At 42.1% G+C, this 20515-nt stretch overlaps 1 protein-coding gene across 1 annotated transcript in view; it reads left to right on the top strand.

Moving 5' to 3' along the window:
• Positions 1-19946, top strand: part of SPC24 (SPC24 component of NDC80 kinetochore complex) — a 90594-nt gene extending 70648 nt beyond the window's left edge. The window contains exon 6 of the mRNA XM_053718010.1: positions 18894-19946. Within this exon, the coding sequence (XP_053573985.1) occupies positions 18894-19012 (119 nt within the window). The 3' untranslated portion in view covers positions 19013-19946. The remainder of the gene's footprint in view (positions 1-18893) is intronic.
• Positions 19947-20515: the final 569 nt, after the last annotated feature.

Genomic DNA, 20515 nt, shown 5'->3' with positions numbered 1-20515 from the left:
AAATGCGGCAGGAACTGGCAAAATACCTGGCACCGCTTGAGCGGGAGTTAAAGGCTGTGACGCTTGGGGAGAAAGCTGCAGCATACTCTGCATCTCATCTGTAGACTCTTGAGAAGCATCTGCTTTAGACAATGATGTATGAAAAAAAAATTTGGTCTTTATAGTGCAAGGCCCTCTCAACACATGAAGGGCAAAAAGGAACAGGAGGTTCCACAGGGCATTCAAACACATAGAACATGGGACAGTTTAAATCCTATCTGAATCCATGATTTGACAGAGAAATACAAACAACAACTTGACTTGTCTCCTTAAAAATAAAAAATATTTTTAACTGTAAGAAAACTGTCAGTACCCAAGATACTCTGGATGGAGCTACTGACACAATATAGGGTAAATGCTTTTTAACCCGCAAAGTGCAAAACAATCAATAAACTTTGAATGTCTTCAGACACCAATGAAAAGAAAAAAAAACGGCGCCTTGCCTCAGCAGCTCTGCTGAGGCGCCTACCTGCCCCCTCGATCCACCAAGCAGACAAATCCGCCTCTAATCCAAGTTCCGGATCAGCACTACGGCGCTCCAGACCGCTTGCTTAGAAACCATGTAGTTGTGGCGTCTCACATACAGCACCTATTAGTAATCGGGACTTCCGGAAGTGAATACTGCGCGGCTTCTCTCCAGCCCCAGCGTGCCAAGAAAGTCCCGCCTGTCGTGGGCGTTACCTAAGCCCATAGAGAATGCTGCGACACTGACATATTGTCAGACCGGGGCAAAAGTATAAATAGAGCGAACAACTTCAATTATCACAGAATATGAACCGGAGACTCCGGCAATAAAAGTTGACAACACTAACATTCCCCAGCGTCAGCCAAAACCCCCTTGAGGCATATAATTAAAATAGCCATGTGCCCTGTAAGCGTTTCAGTTTTAAGGTAACACGCAGCAGGGAATGTAACATAACAGTGTGGGTTCTACATAATCCTAAGAGAACCCACACTCTGTTTGGCAAGGAAGCCCTGTGAGAGCCCATGATCTGTCCCCAACTGAACAAAATGTACAGCCATATCTGAGATAGCACACAGAAAAATAAAGACTGCACTTACCTCAATGCTGAGGGCCAGCATGACACGTCCCACAGGGTCAAGAGGTCTTCTCCCTCCAGCAGCTCTGTGGACACAGAAGGGCCTGAGTTACTATATGCTAAGACCATAATCCAGAAGGGCAACACAAGTATGGGAGGCGCAGTGAGGCTAAAACCCCACCAGTTCCCATTGCTCTAAAGCCACCTGTAGCTCTACTCTAGAGACTGACAAGGAATACAGCTACACCCTATAGTAAAATAGTACACTTTGGCACCATTTTAAAAATAATAAACTCTTGATTGAAGAATCTAAACTAACACCTTACTTTACCTCTTCCTATCACTAACACTGGCAAAGAGAATGACTGGAGTGGGAGGGAAGTGAGGAGCTATATATAAAGCTCTGCTGTGGTGCACTTTGCCTCCTCCTGCTGACCAGGAGGCGATATCCCACAAGTAAGGATGAAATCTGTGGACTCATCGTATCTTGTAAAAGAAAGCTTATTTATTTTCAGGTCTTCTTCTTTGGCCTGCAATTTCTTTGGCTGATGTTGCAGCTGCTTCAACTTTTTGGTTGGAAACTTTAGCGCAACAAGTATCGAATTTCAGTGTCCATAAATTTGTCTCTAACAGACAAGACGTTTGAAATTGGTTGCAGCCTGTCGAAACCTTCAGTCTCAGTCATTCCCTTCAGTAGCTATGTGCATGGAAGTTTTAGGTCTCATGACTGCAGCATCGGACGCGATCCCCTTTGCTCGTTTTCATATGAGACCTCTCCAGCTTTTGCTGAACCAATGGTGCAGGGATTATACAAGGATATCAGAATTAATATCCTTAAATCCCAATGTTTGATTTTCTCTGACTTGGTGGTTAGATCACCATCGTATAATTTTAGGGGCCTCTTTCGTTCATCTATCCTGGACTGTGATCACAACAGATGCGAGTCTTTCAGGTTGGAGAGCTTTTTGGGGATCTCTGACAGCACAAGGGGTTTGGAAATCTCATGAGGCGAGATTACCAATCAATATTTTGGAACTCCGTGCGATTCTCAGGGCTCTGCAGTTTTGGTCTGTGTTGAAGAGAGAACAGTTTGTTTTCAGACAGACAATATCACAAATGTGGCATATGTCAATCATCAGGGTGGGACTCACAGTCCTCAAGCTATGAAAGAAGTATCTTGGATACTTGTTTGGGCGGAATCCAGCTCCTGTCTAATTCCTGCGGTTCATATCCCAGGTATAGACAATTGGGAAGCGGATTAACTCAGTTGTCAGACTTTACATCCGGGAGAATGGTCTCTCCACCCAGATGTGTTTTCTCAAATTGTTCAGATGTGGGGGCTTCCAGAAATAGATCTGATGGCATCTCATCTAAACAAAAAACTTCCCAGGTACCTGTCCAGGTCCAGGGATCCTCAGGCGGAAGCAGTGGATGCATTGACACTTCCTTATTGTTATCAATCTGCTTATATTTTCCCACCTCTAGTTCTTCTTTCAAGAGTGAGCTCCAAAATCATTATGGAGCAATCGTTTGTGCTGCTGGTAGCTCCAGTATGGCCTCACAGGTTTTGGTATGTGGATCTTGTTTGGATGTCCAGTTGCCAACCTTGGCCACTTCCATTAAGGCCTATCTATCTCAAGGTCTGTTTTTCCATCAGGATCTCAAATCATTAAATTTGAAGGTATAGAAATTGAATGCTTAGTAATAGAGATTTCTCTGACTCAGTGATTAATACTATGTTGCAGGCTCGTAAATCTGTTTCTAGAAATATTTATTATAGAGTTTGGAAGACTTACTTTTCATGGTGTTCTTCTCATAAATTCTCTTGGCATTCTTTTAGAATTCCTAGAATTTTACGGTTTCTTCAGGATGGTTTGGATAAAGGTTTGTCTGCAAGTTCCTTGAAGGGACAAATCTCTGCTCATTCTGTTTTATTTCACAGAAAGATTGCTAAACTTCCTGATATTCTTTGTTTTGTGCAGGCTTTGGTTCGTATCAAGCCTGTCATTAATTCAATCTCTCCTCCTTGGAGTCTTAATTTTAGTTTTGAAGGCTTTACCGGCTCCTCCGTTTGAGCCTATGCATTCTTTAGACATTAAACTACTTTCTTGGAAAGTGTTGTTTCTTTTGACCATCTCTTCTGCTAGAAGAGTTTCTGAATTATCTGCTCTCTTGTGAATCTCCTTTTCTGATTTTTCATCAGGATATAGCTGTTTTGTGGACTTCATTTAAATTCTTAACGTAGGTTGTGAATTCTAACAACATTAATAGAGGAATTGTTGTCCCTTCATTGTGTCCTAATCCTAAGAATTCTTTGGAGAGATCCTTATATTCTTTGGATGTGGTAAGAGCTTTGAAATATTATGTTGAAGCTACTAAAGATTTCAGGGAGACTTCTAGTCTATTTGTTATATTTTCTGGTTCTAGGAAAGGTCAGAAGGCTTCTGCTGTTTCCTTGGCTTTGTGGTTAAAGCTTTTGATTCATCAAGCTTATTTGGAGTCGAGTCAAGCCCCGCCTCAGAGAATTAAAGCTCATTCTACTAGCTCAGTCTCCGCTTCATGGGCTTTTAAGAATGAAGCCTCAGTTGATCAGATTTGCAAAGCAGCAACTTGGTCTTCTTTACATACACTTACTAAATTCTACCGTTTTGATGTATTTGCTTCTTCGGAAGCAGTTTTTGGTAGAAAAGTTCTTCAGGCAGCTGTTTGTTTGATTCTTCTGCTTATGTTTTAGGTTTTTCTTTTCATTTATGAGAATAAACTTTTATTTTGGGTTGTGGATTAATTTTTTTTCAGCGAAAAATTGCTGTTTTTATTTTACCCCTCCCTCTCTAGTGACTCTTGTGTGGAGTGCCACATCTTGGGTATTGCTTTCCCATATGTCACTAGCTCATGGACTCTTGCCAATTACATGAAAGAAAACATAATTTATGTAGAACTTACCTGATAAATTAATTTCTTTCATATTGGCAAGAGTCAGTGAGGCCCACCCTTTTTTATGGTGGTTTTGATTTTTTTGTATAAAGCACAATTATTTCCAAATTCCTTTGTTGATGCTTTTTACTCCTTTCTTTATCACCCCACTTCTTGGCTATTCGTTAAACTGAATTGTGGGTGTGGTGAGGGGTGTATTTTGTAGGCATTTTTGAGATTTTGGAAACTTTGCCGCTCCTGGTAGGATTGTATATCCCATATGTCACTAGCTCATGGACTCTTGCCAATATGAAAGAAATTAATTTATCAGGTAAGTTCTTACATAAATTATGTTTTTGCTTCCGTGATCAGTAGAAGTTTGTCCCTGTTTCCACCTCCATCCAATTTCGAAACGTGGTCAATCAAAGTATATTGTATGGAGGACACAGAGTGCCTGTTTTCGGCACAATGACGTGCCACCGGTTGGTCGGAATGACCCTTCTCCAAGGCTTGTCTTATAGCTAGCCTATGATTGGCCATCTGATCCCTTAGTGTGCCCTTCGTCTTACCCACGTAGAATTTTGAACAAGGACAAACCAATAGGTAAACCACATGTGTGATAGTACACGTTATTGAATGTCGAATGGTGTATACTTTGTTCGTGTGGGGATGATGAAATCTTTTGGTTGATATCAGTCCATTACAAGTTACATAGCCTGTGCATTTATAGCTGCCCTTCACTTTAACCCCTGTCTGATCCAGATAATACTGTTTGGGATCCGTCTTGACCAATAGATCCCGACGTTGAGAGTATTCATTTTCTAGACCTTAACATTTTTAGGGATGAAAATAGGATTGGCACTACACTTTTTAAAAAATCTACAGACCGCAACTCACTGTTGCGGGCAGATTGTTGCCATCCACCCGCTTTGTTTAGAGGGATTGTAAAATCTCAAATGGTTAGGACAATTCGTAAGAATAGTAACCATGCTGTAGGGGTCTCTCAGTTAAAGTAAATGGGGGATACATTGCTTCAAAGAGGATATAAACAGAGGATCATTGATCCAGTACTGGACATTGTTCAGACATATACTCAAGATGAGTTGATTACTAAACAGAAGGAAGAAAAGGATGCCAAGAGAATGATTATGGCCACTACATTTGGTCCATTATCAACCAATACTGGCAATATTCTCAGGAAACATTGGCCGATCCTGGTTTCGGATCCTAAACTTAGATTCTCAAAACAGTACACACCGATGGTGGGCTTCAGAAGAGGTACTAACCACCGGGATCTATTGTTCAAGACGGATCCCAAACTGTGTTATCTGGATCAGATAGGGGTTAATGTGAAGGGCAGCTATAAATACACAGGCTGTGTAACTTGTAATGGACTGATATCAACCAAAAGGTTTCATCATCCCCACACAAAGTATACACCATTCGACATTCAATAACGTGTACTACCACACATGTGGTTTACCTATTGGTTTGTCCTTGTTCAAAAGTCTACGTGGGCAAGACGAAGGGCACACTAAGGGAACGGATGGCCAATCATAGGCTAGCTATAAGAGAAGCCTTGGAGAAGGGTCATTCCGACCAACCGGTGGCACGTCATTGTGCCGAAAACAGGCACTCTGTGTCCTCCATACGATATACTTTGACTATGTTATGAAATTGGATAGAGATGGTAACTTCTACTGATCACGGAAGCAAAATGGATGTATCGTCTGGGAACGATCGTCCCGGGAGGATTAAATTCAGTACCAGATTTCAAGTGGCTGATATAATCTGTTACATACCAGGGGTGCAATACGAGTGGGGTGGAGCTATCTGACATGAGTGTGTTGGAGGCTTCTGGGGAGGCTCCCGTCACACACAACATTCCAGGGGGGCACTGCTTTGGCGGAGGGGATCTGTCAGCAGGGCACATTGATGGCCCATGTAATCCACTACAATATTTGTCACCCTTCTATCAGAGATAGCCACAGTGGTTGTAATCTGGGAGGTATACATTATGGTTCTGCAATGGAGGAACAACCCATGATCATAGAGGGAAGACATGTTGCTCATGTTGGATTGGGCAATGAATGCTGCATATATTGAGTTAATACGAATTGATCTTTATCCAAGATGTAAAATCATTCTGATTGGCATACTTAGATATGCAGAGTCTATTATCCATCTTTGTATTTTGTTTCTTAAATTTTTATCTTATTGACACTATTATTATTGCAGTTTATCCATTTAAATTAGGCAATATCATTTAAAGGGATGATACGATATGCCTGTTTCTTTAAATATGTCACTTGGTATTGACATGCACAAAGGGGTATGTAACTTATTAGTCTGTATTAAGGGAGTTATTACACTAATTGTATACAGGCATTATAGTATGGGATGTAAGAATTACATTTTGTTATCACTATTAATATGAACATGATTGTTTATGTATCCTGGTTACCATGGTAACCGTGTTTTGGGTGCTCATTACTTGGCCAGACCGCATGGTATTGTTTAGCTACTTATGCTAGAACATACGGAGCACTTTTTTTTCGGCAGGTTGCACTCGCGTGTTCACGCCCACAAAGGGCGGAGTTAGCTTTGCACGCTCAGGAAACGCTGCACAGTTAATTTTCTACAGGATACCTTACGGAGCGGATCTGTGTGTTTGCTAGCTGCCAAGACCGCGTGGTTACATATTGAAGCAAGCGGTCTTAGGCAGGGTAAACTTGGGGACAGAGATCGGAGTCCAGAGGAGCAGGTAGGCTCCTCAGCAGAGCTGTTGAGGCGGCAGAGGCTCTTTAGTTTAGCGGCAGGGGTGTTTTTCAATGAGCAAGTTTTTTCTTGTATGTCCCGTGCTAGATATGCCGGAGTGTGTAGTCTGTTAATTTATTGATACAAATTTAAAGGCACAGCTACTCATTTTTCAGCAGTTTTTTTTTTTTTTTTGCTTAGTCATATTAAATTTTTGTTTGCAATCCACGACCAAATTTGTTTTGCTTAATTTGTTGACATGGATGATATTCTGAATGCTACATGTTCATTATGTTTGAATGCCAATGTGGAACCTCCTGTTACTTTTTGTCCCTCGTACTGAGAGGGCATTGCAATTTAGAGAACAAAAGTTTTTTGATAAAAATTTGGCAAAAGCAGATGCTTCTCAGGGTTCTACCGATGAGATTCAGAGTATGCCACAACTTTCTCCCCAAGCGTCACAGTCCTTAACGCCTGCTCAGGCGCAGTCCAGTATCTCTGCAGCTTCGTCTGCGATTACACTACAGGACATAGCTGCAGTTATGTCATCTACACTTTCAGAAGCGTTAATCTGCCTTTCCCGTATTGCAAGGCAAACACAGAAGGAAGGACGCCCTCATGGTCATTACAGCTTCTGATGCTTTAATGGCGATATCAGATGTACCATCACAGGGCTCAGAATTGGAGGCCCTATCTGAAGGCGAACTTTCTGAATCAGGAAGCGCCTTGCTGCCGACAGATTCAGAAGTGGTTTCTTTCCGGTTTAAGCTAGAACACCTCCGCCTGTTATAGAGGGAGGTTTTGGTTACTCTGGACGACTGCGATTCCATTGCAATTCCTCCAGAAAAATTGAGTAAGTTGGACAGATATCTGGAAGTTCCTTCTTATTCAGATGTTTTCCCAGTTCCCAAGAGAACTTCGGAGATTATTGCTAAGGAATGGGAGAGACCAGGTATTCCATTCTCCCCTTCTCCCGTTTTCAGGAAGATGTATCCTATAGCGGATGCTATCAGGGATTCTTGGCAGACGGTTCCTAAGGTGGAAGGAGCTATTTCCACCTTAGCTAAACGAACTACTATCCCTATTGAGGATAGTTGTGCCTTCAAGGACCCTATAAATAAGAAATTAGAGGGTCTCCTTAAGAAACTTTATGTTCATCAGGGGTTGCTCTTACAACCGGCAGCCTGCATTGTTACGACTGCAGCTGCTTATTGGTTTGATGCCATGGAAGAATCTCTTAAGACTGAGACTTCTTTGGAAGAGATACAGGACAGAATTAAAGCTCTTAAATTGGCTAATTCCTTTGTTACGGATGCTTCTCTGCAGATTACCAAATTGGTGGCTAAGAGTTCAGGATTTTCCATCTTAGCGCGCAGAGCCTCATGATTGAAATCTTGGTCTGCGGGTGTGTCATCTAAATCTAAGCTTTTGGCTATTCCTTACAAGGGGAAGACCCTGTTTGGGCCTGACCTTAAGGAGATTATTTCTGACATCACGGGAGGTAAGGGTCATTCCCTCCCTCTGGATATAAAATCTAAACAGAGGGGTCGACAGAGCAATTTTCGTGCCTTTCGAAACTTTAAGGGAACCCCCCTTCCTCTTCTTCTAAACAGGAAGGTATCTATTCGCAAGCCAAATCTACCTGGAGACCAAACAAGTCTTGAAACAAGGGTAAACAATCCAAGAAGCCTGCTGCTTCTCCCAAGTCAGCATGAAGGGTTGGCCCCCGATCCGGAACCGGATCTAGTAGGGGGCAGACTGTCTTTCTTCATCCAGGCTTGGATAAGAGATGTTCCGGATCCCTGGGAATTAGAGAGAGTGTCTCAGGGATACAAGCTGGAATTCAGAAATTCTTCCCCCAGAGGAAGGTTTCTTCTTTTTCGATTGTCTGTAGACCAGATAAAGAGAGAGGTGTTCTTACGCTGTGTAAGAGACCTATCCTTCATGGGAGTAATTTGTCCCGTTCCCATTCAGGAACAGGGACAGGAGTTTTATTCAAATCTGTTTGTAGTTCCCAAAAAAGAGAGAACTTTCAGACCTATCTTAGATCTCGAGTCTAAACAAGTTTCTCAGAGTTTCATCCTTCAAGATGGAAACTATTCGTACCATTCTTCCATTGATCCAGGAGGGTCAATTTATGACTACCGTGGATTTCAAGGATGCATATCTTCATGTTCCTATCCACAGAGATCATCACAAGCTGTTGAGATTTGCCTTTCTGGACAGACATTTTCAGTTCTTGGCTCTGCCTTTCGGTCTGGCCATGGCACCCAGAATTTTCACAAAGGTTCTAGGGTCTCTGCTGACGGTTCCAAGACCGCGGGGCATTGCAATAGCGCCTTATCTGGACGATATTCTGATCCAGGCATCGTCTTATCAGCTGGCAAAGTCTCATACCAACATTGTTCTATCCTTCCTGAGGACTCATGGGTGGAAGGTAAATCTGGAAAAGAGTTTGCTAGTTCCACAGACGAGGGTTCCTTTCTTGGGAACTCTAATCGACTCTCTATCCATGAAAATCTTCTTGACGAGGTCAGAAAATGAAAGATTCTGAATACATGCCGAGCCCTTCAGACCAATCCTCGGCCGTCAGTGGCTCAGTGCATGGAGGTCATTGGATTGATGGTTAGCGGCAATGGACATCATTCCGTTTGCTCAGTTTCATCTCAGGTCTCTGCAACTGACCATGCTCAGACAGTGGAATGGAGATTATACAAATTTGTCTCCTCAAATAAATCTAGATCAGAAGACAAGGGACTCTCTTCTATGGTGGTTGTTGCTGGATCATCTATCCCAGGGGACATGCTTCCGCAGACCCTCATGGGAGATAGTGACAACGGACGCCAGCCTGATAGGATGGGGAGCAGTCTTGAACTCCCTGAGGGCCCAGGGTGTATGGACTCGAACGCAGTCTCTCCTTCCCATCAATATCCTAGAGTTGAGAGCAATATTTAATGCGCTTCAGGCTTGGCCTCAGTTGGCTTGTTGCAAATTCATCAGATTCCAGTCGGACAACATTACGACTGTAGCTTACATCAATCATCAGGGAAGAACGAGGAGTTCCTTGGCGATGATAGAAGTAGGCAAGATAATTCAGTGGGCGGAATCTCACTCTTGTTATCTGTCGGCAATCCACATCCCAGGTGTGGAAAACTGGGAAGTGGACTTTCTGAGCAGACAGACTTTTCATCCGGGAGAATGGGAACTCCAGCCAGAGGTATTTGCCAATCTGATTCTCAGATGGGGCAGGCCGGAGTTGGATCTTATGGCGTCTCGTCAGGATGCCAAGCTTCCGAGATAAGGGTCCAGGTCCAGGGATCCCCAGGCTGTGCTGATAGATGCCTTGGCAGTATCTTGGTCTTTCAGCCTAGCTTATGTGTTCCCTCCATTTGCTCTCCTTCCCAGGGTGATTGCTTGAGTCAAACAGGAGAGGGTGTCGGTGATCCTCATCGCTCCTGCGTGGCCTCGCAGGACTTGGTATGCCGACCTGGTGGATATGTCATCTGAGCCACCATGGAAGCTTCCATTGAGGGTTTTCTGATTCGGTCATAGATACCTTGATTCAGGCACGTAAGCGTGTTACTAGAAAAATGTACCATAAGATATCGCGTAAATATCTTTATTGGTGCAAATCCAAGGGCTACTCATGGAGTAGGGTTAGGATTCCCAGGATTTTGTCTTTTTCTCCAAGACGGATTGGGGAAAGGGTTGTCAGCAAGTTCCTTAAAGGGACAAATTTCTGCTTTATCTATTTTGTTACACAAGCGTCTGGCCGATGTTCTAGAGGTTCAATCTTTTTGTCAGGCTCTGACTAGAATCAGGCCTGTGTTTAGACCAATTGCTTCTCCTTGGAGTTTGAATTTAGTGCTTACAGTTCTTCAAGGGGTTCTGTTTGAACCTATGCATTCCATAGATATTAAGTTATTGTCTTGGAAAGTTTTATTTTTGGTTGCTATTTCTTCTGCTCGCAGAGTATCCAAGCTTTCGGCATTACAATGTGATTCTCCTTATCTTATTTTCCATTCGCATAAGGTGGTGTTACGAACCAAACCTGGTTTTCTTCCTAAGGTTGTTTCAAATAAGAATATTAATCAGGAAATTGTTGTTCCTTCCTTGTGTCCTAATCCTCCTATGAAGAAGGGTCTGCTACATAATTTAGACGTGGTCCGTTCTTTGAAGTTCTTCTTACAGGCGACTAAGGATTTTCGCCAATCGTCTTCATTGTTTGTTGTTTTTTCTGGGAAACGTAGGGGTCAGAAAGCTACGGCTACCTCTCTTTCTTTTTGGCTGAAGAGTATCATCTGCTTTGCATATGAGACTGCTGGACAGCAGCCTCCTGAACGAATTATGGCTCATTGCACTAGGGCTGTGGCTTCCTCGTGGGCATTCAAAAATGATGCTTCTGTTGAACAGATTTGCAAAGCTGCAACTTGGTCTTCTCTTCACACTTTTTACAAATTTGATACTTTTGCCTCGTCTGAGGCTATTTTGGGGAGAAAAGTTCTTCAAGCAGTGGTGCCTTCCGTTTAGGTTCCCTGTCTTGTCCCTCCCTTTTCATCCGTGTACTATAGCTTTGGTATTGTATCCCACAAGTAAGGATGAAATCCGTGGACTCATCATATCTTGTAAAAGAAAAGGAAATTTATTCTTACCTGATAAATTTGTTTCTTTTACGATACGATGAGTCCACGGCCCACTTTTTTTTTTTGTACGACAGGTCTTTCATTTTGTTAAACTTCAGTCACCTCTGCACCTTGGCTTTTCCTTTCTCTTCCTAACTTCGGTCGAATGACTGGAGTGGGAGGGAAGGGAGGAGCTATATATACAGCTCTGCTGTGGTGCTCTTTGCCTCCTCCTGCTGAACAGGAGGCGATATCCCATAAGTAAGGATGAAATCCGTGGACTCATCGTATCGTAAAAGAAACAAATTTATCAGGTAAGAATAAATTTCCTTTTTTATTTTATTTTATCTTTTTTTTAATAAAGGATTGTACAACTGTACACAAGTGAAAGTTTAATATAAGTAAAACCCACTTACTGTTTTGCAAAATAAAGCTTTCTCCAACATAGGTGTGTCCGGTCCACGGCGTCATCCTTACTTGTGGGATATTCTCTTCCCCAACAGGAAATGGCAAAGAGCCCAGCAAAGCTGGTCACATGATCCCTCCCAGGCTCCGCCTACCCCAGTCAATCTCTTTGCCGTTGTACAGGCAACATCTCCACGGAGATGGCTTAGAGTTTTTTAGTGTTTAACTGTAGTTTTTATTATTCAATCAAGAGTTTGTTATTTTAAAATAGTGCTGGTATGTACTATTTACTCAGAAACAGAAAAGAGATGAAGATTTCTGTTTGTATGAGGAAAATGATTTTAGCACCGTAACTAAAATCCATGGCTGTTCCACACAGGACTGTTGAGAGCAATTAACTTCAGTTGGGGGAACAGTGTGCAGTCTCTTACTGCTTGAGGTATGACACATTCTAACAAGACGATGTAATGCTGGAAGCTGTCATTTTCCCTATGGGATCCGGTAAGCCATGTTTATTAAGATAGTAAATAAGGGCTTCACAAGGGCTTAAGACTGTAGACTTTTTCTGGGCTAAATCGATTCATTATTAACACATATTTAGCCTTGAGGAATCATTTATTCTGGGTATTTTGATATGATTATATCGGCAGGCACTGTTTTAGACACCTTATTCTTTAGGGGCTTTCCCTAATCATAGTCAGAGCCTCATTTTCGCGCCGGTATGGCGCACTTGTTTTTGAGGACAGCATGGCATGCAGCTGCATGTGTGTGGAGCTCTGATACATAGAAAAGTCTTTCTGAAGGCATCATTTGGTATCGTATTCCCCTTTGGGCTTGGTTGGGTCTCAGCAAAGCAGATTCCAGGGACTGTAAAGGGGTTAAATATAAAAACGGCTCCGGTTCCGTTATTTTAAGGGTTAAAGCTTCCAAATTTGGTGTGCAATACTTTTAAGGCTTTAAGACACTGTGGTGAAATTTTGGTGAATTTTGAACAATTCCTTCATACTTTTTCGCAATTGCAGTAATAAAGTGTGTTTAGTTTAAAACGTTTTTTGTGCTTTGTTATCAAGTTTATGCCTGTTTAACATGTCTGAACTACCAGATAGATTGTGTTCTGACTGTGGGGAAACCAAGGTTCCTTCTCATTTAACTATATGTATTTTATGTCATAAAAAAATTTAGTAAAAATGATGCCCAAGATGATTCCTCAAGTGAGGGGAGTAAGCATGGTACTGCATCATCCCCTCCTTCGTCTACACCAGTCTTGCCCATACAGGAGGCCCCTAGTACATCTAGTGCGCCAATACTCCTTACTATGCAACATTTAACGGCTGTAATGGATAATTCTATCAAAAACATTTTAGCCAATATGCCCACTTATCAGCGAAAGCGCGACTGCTCTGTTTTAGTAAATTCTGTAGAGCATGAGAACGCTGATGATATGGTTTCTGAAGGGCCCCTACACCAGTCTGAGGGGGCCAGGGAGGTTTTGTCTGAGGGAGAAATTTCAGATTCAGGAAACATTTCTCAACAAGCTGAACCTGATGTGATTACTTTTAAATTTAAGTTGGAACATCTCCGCGCTCTGCTTAAGGAGGTGTTATCCAATTTGGATGATTGTGATTATCTGGTCATTCCAGAACCACTATGTAAAATGGAAAAGTTCTTAGAGGCCCCGGGGCCCCCCGAAGCTTTTCCTATATCCAAGCGGGTGGCGTACATTGTTAGTAAAGAATGGGACAGGCCCGGTATACCTTTAGTACCTCCCCCCATATTTAAAAAATTGTTTTCCTATAGTCGACCCCAGAAAGGACTGATGGCAGACAGTCCCCAAGGTCGAGGGGGCGGTTTCTACTCTACACAAGCGCGCCACTATACCCATAGAAGATAGTTGTGCTTTCCAAGATCCTATGGATAAAAAATGAGAAGGTCTGCTAAAAAAAGATGTTTGTTCAGCAAGGTTCCCTTCTACAACCAATTGCATGCATTGTCCCTGTCACTGCAGCCGCGTGTTTCTAGTTTGATAAGCTAGGAAAGGCGATTATTAGTAATTCTTCTTCTTATGAGGAGATTATGGACAGAATTCGTGCTCTTAAATTGGCTAATTCTTTCACCCTAGACGCCACCTTGCAATTGGCTAGGTTAGCGGCGAAAAAATTCTGGGTTTGCTATTGTGGCGCAGAGCGCTTTGGTTAAAATCTTGGGCAGCGGATGCGTCTTCCAAGAACAAATTGCTTGACATTCCTTTCAAGGGGAAAACACTCTTTGGCCCTGACTTGAAAGAGATTATCTCTGATATCACTGGGGGCAAGGGCCACGCCCTTCCTCAGGATAGGTCTTTTCAAGACCAAAAATAAACCTAAGTTTCGTCCCTTTCGCAGAAACGGATCAGCCCCAAGGGCTACGTCCTCTAAGCAGGAAGGTAATACTTCTCAAGCCAATCCAGCCTGGAGACCTATGCAAGGCTGGAATAAAGGAAAGCAGGCCAGGAAACCTGCCACTGCTACCAAGACAGCATGAAATGCGGGCCCCCGATCCGGGACCGGATCTGGTGGGGGGCAGACTCTCTCTCTTCGCTCAGGCTTGGGCAAGAGATGTTCTGGATCCTTGGGCGCTAGAAATAGTCTCCCAAGGTTATTCTCTGGAGTTCAAGGGGCTTCCTCCAAGGGGGAGGTTCCACAGGTCTCAGTTGTCTTCAGACCACATAAGAAGACAGGCATTCTTACATTGGGTAGAAGACCTGCTAAAAATGGGAGTGATTCATCCTGTTCCATTAGGAGAACAAGGGATGGGGTTCTACTCCAATCTGTTCATAGTTCCCAAAAAAGAGGGAACGTTCAGACCAATCTTAGATCTCAAGATCTTGAACAAGTTTCTCAAGGTTCCATCGTTCAAGATGGAAACCATTCGAACACTTCTTCCTTCCATCCAGGAAGGTCAATTCATGACCAAGGTGGATTTCAAGGATGCGTATCTACATATTCCTATCCACAAGGAACATCATCGGTTCCTAAGGTTTGCATTCCTGGACAAGCATTTCCAGTTCGTGGCGTTTTCTTTCGGATTAGCCACTGCTCCTAGGATTTTCTCATAGGTACTAGGGTCCCTTCTGGCGGTGCTAAGACCAAGGGGCATTGCTGTAGTACCTTACTTGGACGACATTCTGATTCGAGCGTCGTCCCTTCCTCAAGTAAAGGCTCACACGGACATTGTCCTGGCCTTTCTCCGATCTCACGGATGGAAAGTGAACGTGGAAAAGAGTTCTCTATCTCCGTCAACGAGGGTTCCCTTCTTGGGAACTATAATAGACTCCTTAGAAATGAGGATTTTTCTGACAGAAGCCAGAAAAACAAAACTTCTAGACTCTTGTCGGATACTTCATTCCGTTCCTCTTCCTTCCATAGCGCAGTGCATGGAAGTGATAGGTTTGATGGTAGCGGCAATGGACATAGTTCCTTTTGTGCGCATTCATCTAAGACCATTACAACTGTTCATGCTCAGTCAGTGGAATGGGGACTATTCAGACTTGTCTCCGAAGATACAAGTAAATCAGAGGACCAGAGACTCATTCCGTTGGTGGCTGTCCCTGGACAACCTGTCACAAGGGATGACCTTCCGCAGACCAGAGTGGGTCATTGTCACGACCGACGCCAGTCTGATGGGCTGGGGCGCGGTCTGGGGATCCCTGAAAGCTCAGGGTCTTTGGTCTCGGGTAGAATCTCTTCTACCGATAAATATTCTGGAACTGAGAGCGATATTCAATGCTCTCAAAGCTTGGCCTCAGCTAGCGAGGGCCAAGTTCATACATCAACCATCAGGGGGGAACAAGGAGTTCCCTAGCGATGGAAGAAGTGACCAAAATCATTCTATAGGCGGAGTCTCACTCCTGCCACCTGTCTGCTATCCACATCCCAGGAGTGGAAAATTGGGAAGCGGATTTTCTGAGTCGTCAGACATTGCATCCGGGGGAGTGGGAACTCCATCCGGAAATCTTTGCCCAAGTCACTCAACCGTGGGGCATTCCAGACATGGATCTGATGGCCTCTCGTCAGAACTTCAGAGTTCCTTACTACGGGTACAGATCCAGGGATCCCAAGGCGGCTCTAGTGGATGCACTAGTAGCACCTTGGACCTTCAAACTAGCTTATGTGTTCCCGCCGTTTCCTCTCATCCCCAGGCTGGTAGCCAGGATCAATCAGGAGAGGGCGTCGGTGATTTTGATAGCTCCTGCGTGGCCACGCAGGACTTGGTATGCAGATCTGGTGAATATGTCATCGGCTCCACCATGGAAGCTACCTTTGAGACGAGACCTTCTTGTTCTAGGTCCGTTCGACCCACTCCAGCTGACTGCTTGGAGATTGAACGCTTGATCTTATCAAAGCGAGGGTTCTCAGATTCTGTTATTAATACTCTTGTTCAGGCCTGAAAGCCTGTAACCAGAAAAATTACCACATAATTTGGTATATCTGTTGGTGTGAATCTGCAGGATTCCCTTGGGACAAGGTTAAGATTCCTAAGAGTCTATCCTTCCTTCGAGAAGGATTGGAAAAAGGATTATCTGCAAGTTCCTTGATGGGACAGATTTCTGCCTTGTCTGTGTTACTTCACAAAAAGCTGGCAGCTGTGCCAGATGTTCTAGCCTTTGTTCAGGCTCTGGTTAGAATCAAGCCTGTTTACAAAATTTTGACTCCTCCTTGGAGTCTCAACCTAGTTCTTTCAGTTCTTCAGGGGGTTCCGTTTGAACCCTTACATTCCGTTGATATTAAGTTATTATCTTGGAAAGTTTTGTTTTGGGTTGAAATTTCTTCTGCTAGAAGAGTTTCAGAATTATCTGCTCTGCAGTGTTCTTCTCCTTATCTGGTGTTCCATGCAGATAAGGTGGTTTTGCGTACTAAACCTGGTTTTCTTCCAAAAGTTGTTTCTAACAAAAACATTAACCAGGAGATAGTTGTGCCTTCTTTGTGTCCTAATCCAGTTTCAAAGAAGGAACGTTTGTTGCACAACTTGGATGTAGTTCGTGCTCTCAAATTTTACTTAGCAGCTACTAAGGATTTCAGACAAACTTCGTCTTTGTTTGTTGTTTATTCTGGTAAACGGAGAGGTCAAAAAAGCAACTTCTACCTCTCTCTCCTTCTGGATTAAAAGCATTATCCGATTGGCTTATGAGACTGCCGGATGGCAGCCTCCTGAAAGAATCACAGCTCACGCCACTAGGGCTGTGGCTTCCACATGGGCCTTCAAGAACGAGGCTTCTGTTGATCAGATATGTAAGGCAGCGACTTGGTCTTCACTGCACACTTTTTCTAAATTTTACAAATTTGATACTTTTGCTTCTTCTGAGGCTATTTTTTGGGAGAAAGGTTTTGCAAGCCGTGGTGCCTTCCATTTAGGTGACCTGATTTGCTCCCTCCCTTCATCCGTGTCCTAAAGCTTTGGTATTGGTTCCCACAAGTAAGGATGACGCCGTGGACCGGACACACCTATGTTGGAGAAAACAGAATTTATGTTTACCTGATAAATTACTTTCTCCAACGGTGTGTCCGGTCCACGGCCCGCCCTGGTTTTTTTAATCAGGTCTGATAATTTATTTTCTTTAACTACAGTCACCACGGTAACATATGGTTTCTCCTATGCAAATATTCCTCCTTAACGTCGGTCGAATGACTGGGGTAGGCGGAGCCTGGGAGGGATCATGTGACCAGCTTTGCTGGGCTCTTTGCCATTTCCTGTTGGGGAAGAGAATATCCCACAAGTAAGGATGACGCCGTGGACCGGACACACCGTTGGAGAAAGTAATTTATCAGGTAAACATAAATTCTGTTTTTTTAATATATATAAAGTTTAAAGTATTTTCCGGTCCAATTACAGCCCTCCCCAGAATGCTGTTCCAGCAACAACAAAAAAATATTCCTTTTGCACTTCTGTCTGCATGTGCACAACAGAAAGTGAAGTCATCTTGACCCATATCTAGACCTGGACTAGCACATGGGATTATATAAAATCGCTCACAAATAAACTTTATGCTTTTTTAATAACTGCATAAAAACATTTCCTTTCCTTAAAGGGGCAGTAAACACCAATTTTCATTTAACTGCACGTAATAGACAATACTATAAAGAATAATATACACAAATACTGATATAAAAATCCAATGTAAAACCTTTTAAAAACTTACTTGGAAGCTCCCAATTTAACACTATTATTGAGATAAGCTTATAGCAGAACCCCTGTCCCCCTCCCCTGCATATGAAAAGACCCATTATAAAAACAGAAGCAGTCTGAAGTCCGTATACCTCTAAAACTTTGGGGCTTGGTTAGGAGTCTGAAAATTAGCACAATGTTATTTAAAAATAAGCAAACTATACATTTTTACAAAAATACACCCAGATGGGCTATATAAATGGATCATCTACAAAACATTTATGCAAAGAAAAATCTAGTGTATAATGTCCCTTTAAAGGGATAGTCTAGTAAAAATTGACTTTCATAATTCAGATGGGGCATGCAATTTTAAACAACTCTCCAATTTACTTTTATCATCAAATTTGCTTTGTTCTCTATGTATTCTTTGTTGAAAGCTAAACCTAGGTAGTCCTTGAAGTCCGCCTCCTTAAATCTCAGTGCATTTTGACAGTTTTTCACAGCTAGGCAGTGCTAGTTCATGTGTGCCATAGAGATAATTCTGCACACTCTGAGTAATTTGTGAGTCAGCACTGATTGGCTAAAGTCTGTAAAAAGAAGCAGCTGCCGTAGTTCTCTAGGTGACATACAGAGGCTACAACTGGCGTATACGCATGCACCAAGGCACTACTTGTTAAGGAGTCCCACGGTGGCTTTGGAAAAGGACTGATTTTGTTATAGAAATTGCACAAAAACAAGGTAATAGTGTTAATTGTAAGTATTTTGTGATATGTATTATTTGGATCAATCTTTTAATTTCTTTAAAAAAAAATGCGTTTTGTATCTATTATTAAATAAATCTATATATATTACTTTATTATTAAAGTCGTACATGTGGATTACTGCAGACACGAAAGTTCTACAAATATTTTTTTTTTACTTTAAGCATTATTGCACTGCAACACTGGTGTTTTCCTTGACTGCATGACAAACTTAGTCCACTATGGTGGCGATATCGCTCAACCTATCAACATTGACAGCACACAACACTCCAAAACATTTATATGTGATTACTTGTGGAGTTTGCTTTCAACGGAATGGCAACAGTCATCCTGACCCAAGTTTCATCTACTTATATTCTTGCCTACTCGCCTCTCAAAATGAAAACCTCACCTCACTTCCAAAGTATATCTTAAGAGGATTTCATATTTATACTTGCTGACTTTTGTATTGCCATTGAAACTGTAAAATTATTTCTTTGAAGGACATCCAATGACTATTTACTTTTTTCTTCCAGAACAATGCATGTTACCTGATTTCAACATACTTAAAATATTGAAAAGATAAATCTAATTTCACCTTTTTAACAATTAAATGAAATTAGCTGTGTTTTTATGTTTTTACCATGTTTCCTCTCCATTTTTCAATTGTTTTTTTTTTATGTGTAAGGGGGCCACAATGTAATATTTTCACTTAAATTTTTTGGTGTCATGTAATGCGGGGAACAAGATAACCCCATTATCAAGATTTAGATTTATTGTCTTTTGAAAGGGACACTGAACCTAAAAAAAATTATTTTGTGATTCATATAGAGCATGAAATTTTAAGCAAGTTTCTAATTTACTCCTATTTTCAAATTTTCTTCATTCTCTTGGTATCTTTATTTGAAATGCAAGAATGTAAGTTTAGATGCCAGCCCATTTTTGGTGAACAACCTGTGTTGTCCTTGCTGATTGGTGGATACATACATACATAAATCCACCATTAAAAAGTGCTGTTGGAGTCTGAACTAAAAAAATAGCTTAGATGCCTTCTTTTTCAAATAAAGATAGCAAGAAAACGAAGAAAAATTGATAATAGGAGTCAATTAGAAACTTTCTTAAAATTGCATGCTCTATCTGTATCACGAAAAAAAAAATTGGGGTTCAATGTCCCTTTAATTGAAATGGCATACTGTAGTACCTTGCAGTTTTTTAAGGTATTTTAGAGAATGTGATTTTTCAAACTCGCAACACAGTACATTTTGTGAATAAAAGTGCTTTTTACTGGATCATGTCTTTTGTAGTGGTCATTTGCACCTCTAGGTGAATGTTTATGCACTTTTAATTCAAACAGCCATTAGGCACATACGTCTATTATAAATAAATTAATGTTTATGGCGGGAATGTCTGGGCTGCACCTTGAAGCTACTCAACTTCTACATCAATATTTTTGGAATCTACAGATTGTGCTGAGTCTTTAGATGTTAGAATGTGTTGAGTCCGGCACCAGTTAACTGATCTGGAGCATTGTGGCCTACGGCAACCCTCACAAGGAGAGATACTCAACACCCAATCCCATGGGTTTCTGCACGCAATTCTGGTCCAGCATGGAGATGCCCCCTGGGTTTTTCCAGGAATTTACTTAGAAATATATCATAGCAATCTCTTTGATGACATTACGGCAGCATTTTAGTCTGCTTCCTACTCTAAAGCCGCAATAACAGCAGAAGAATACTCTGAGAAACTAAGGCTAACAACCATTGACATCATACAGATTAATCCAGAGAGTTCTTCAGACAAGCTTTACAATGTCACAGATATTTAACCTGGAAGCTTCAGTATCATCTTGTTGGGTGTA

This window comes from Bombina bombina, chromosome 6 (genome assembly GCF_027579735.1).
Source record: "Bombina bombina isolate aBomBom1 chromosome 6, aBomBom1.pri, whole genome shotgun sequence".
Classification (NCBI taxonomy): domain Eukaryota; kingdom Metazoa; phylum Chordata; class Amphibia; order Anura; family Bombinatoridae; genus Bombina; species Bombina bombina.
This window is presented reverse-complemented; position numbering and strand designations above follow the sequence as displayed.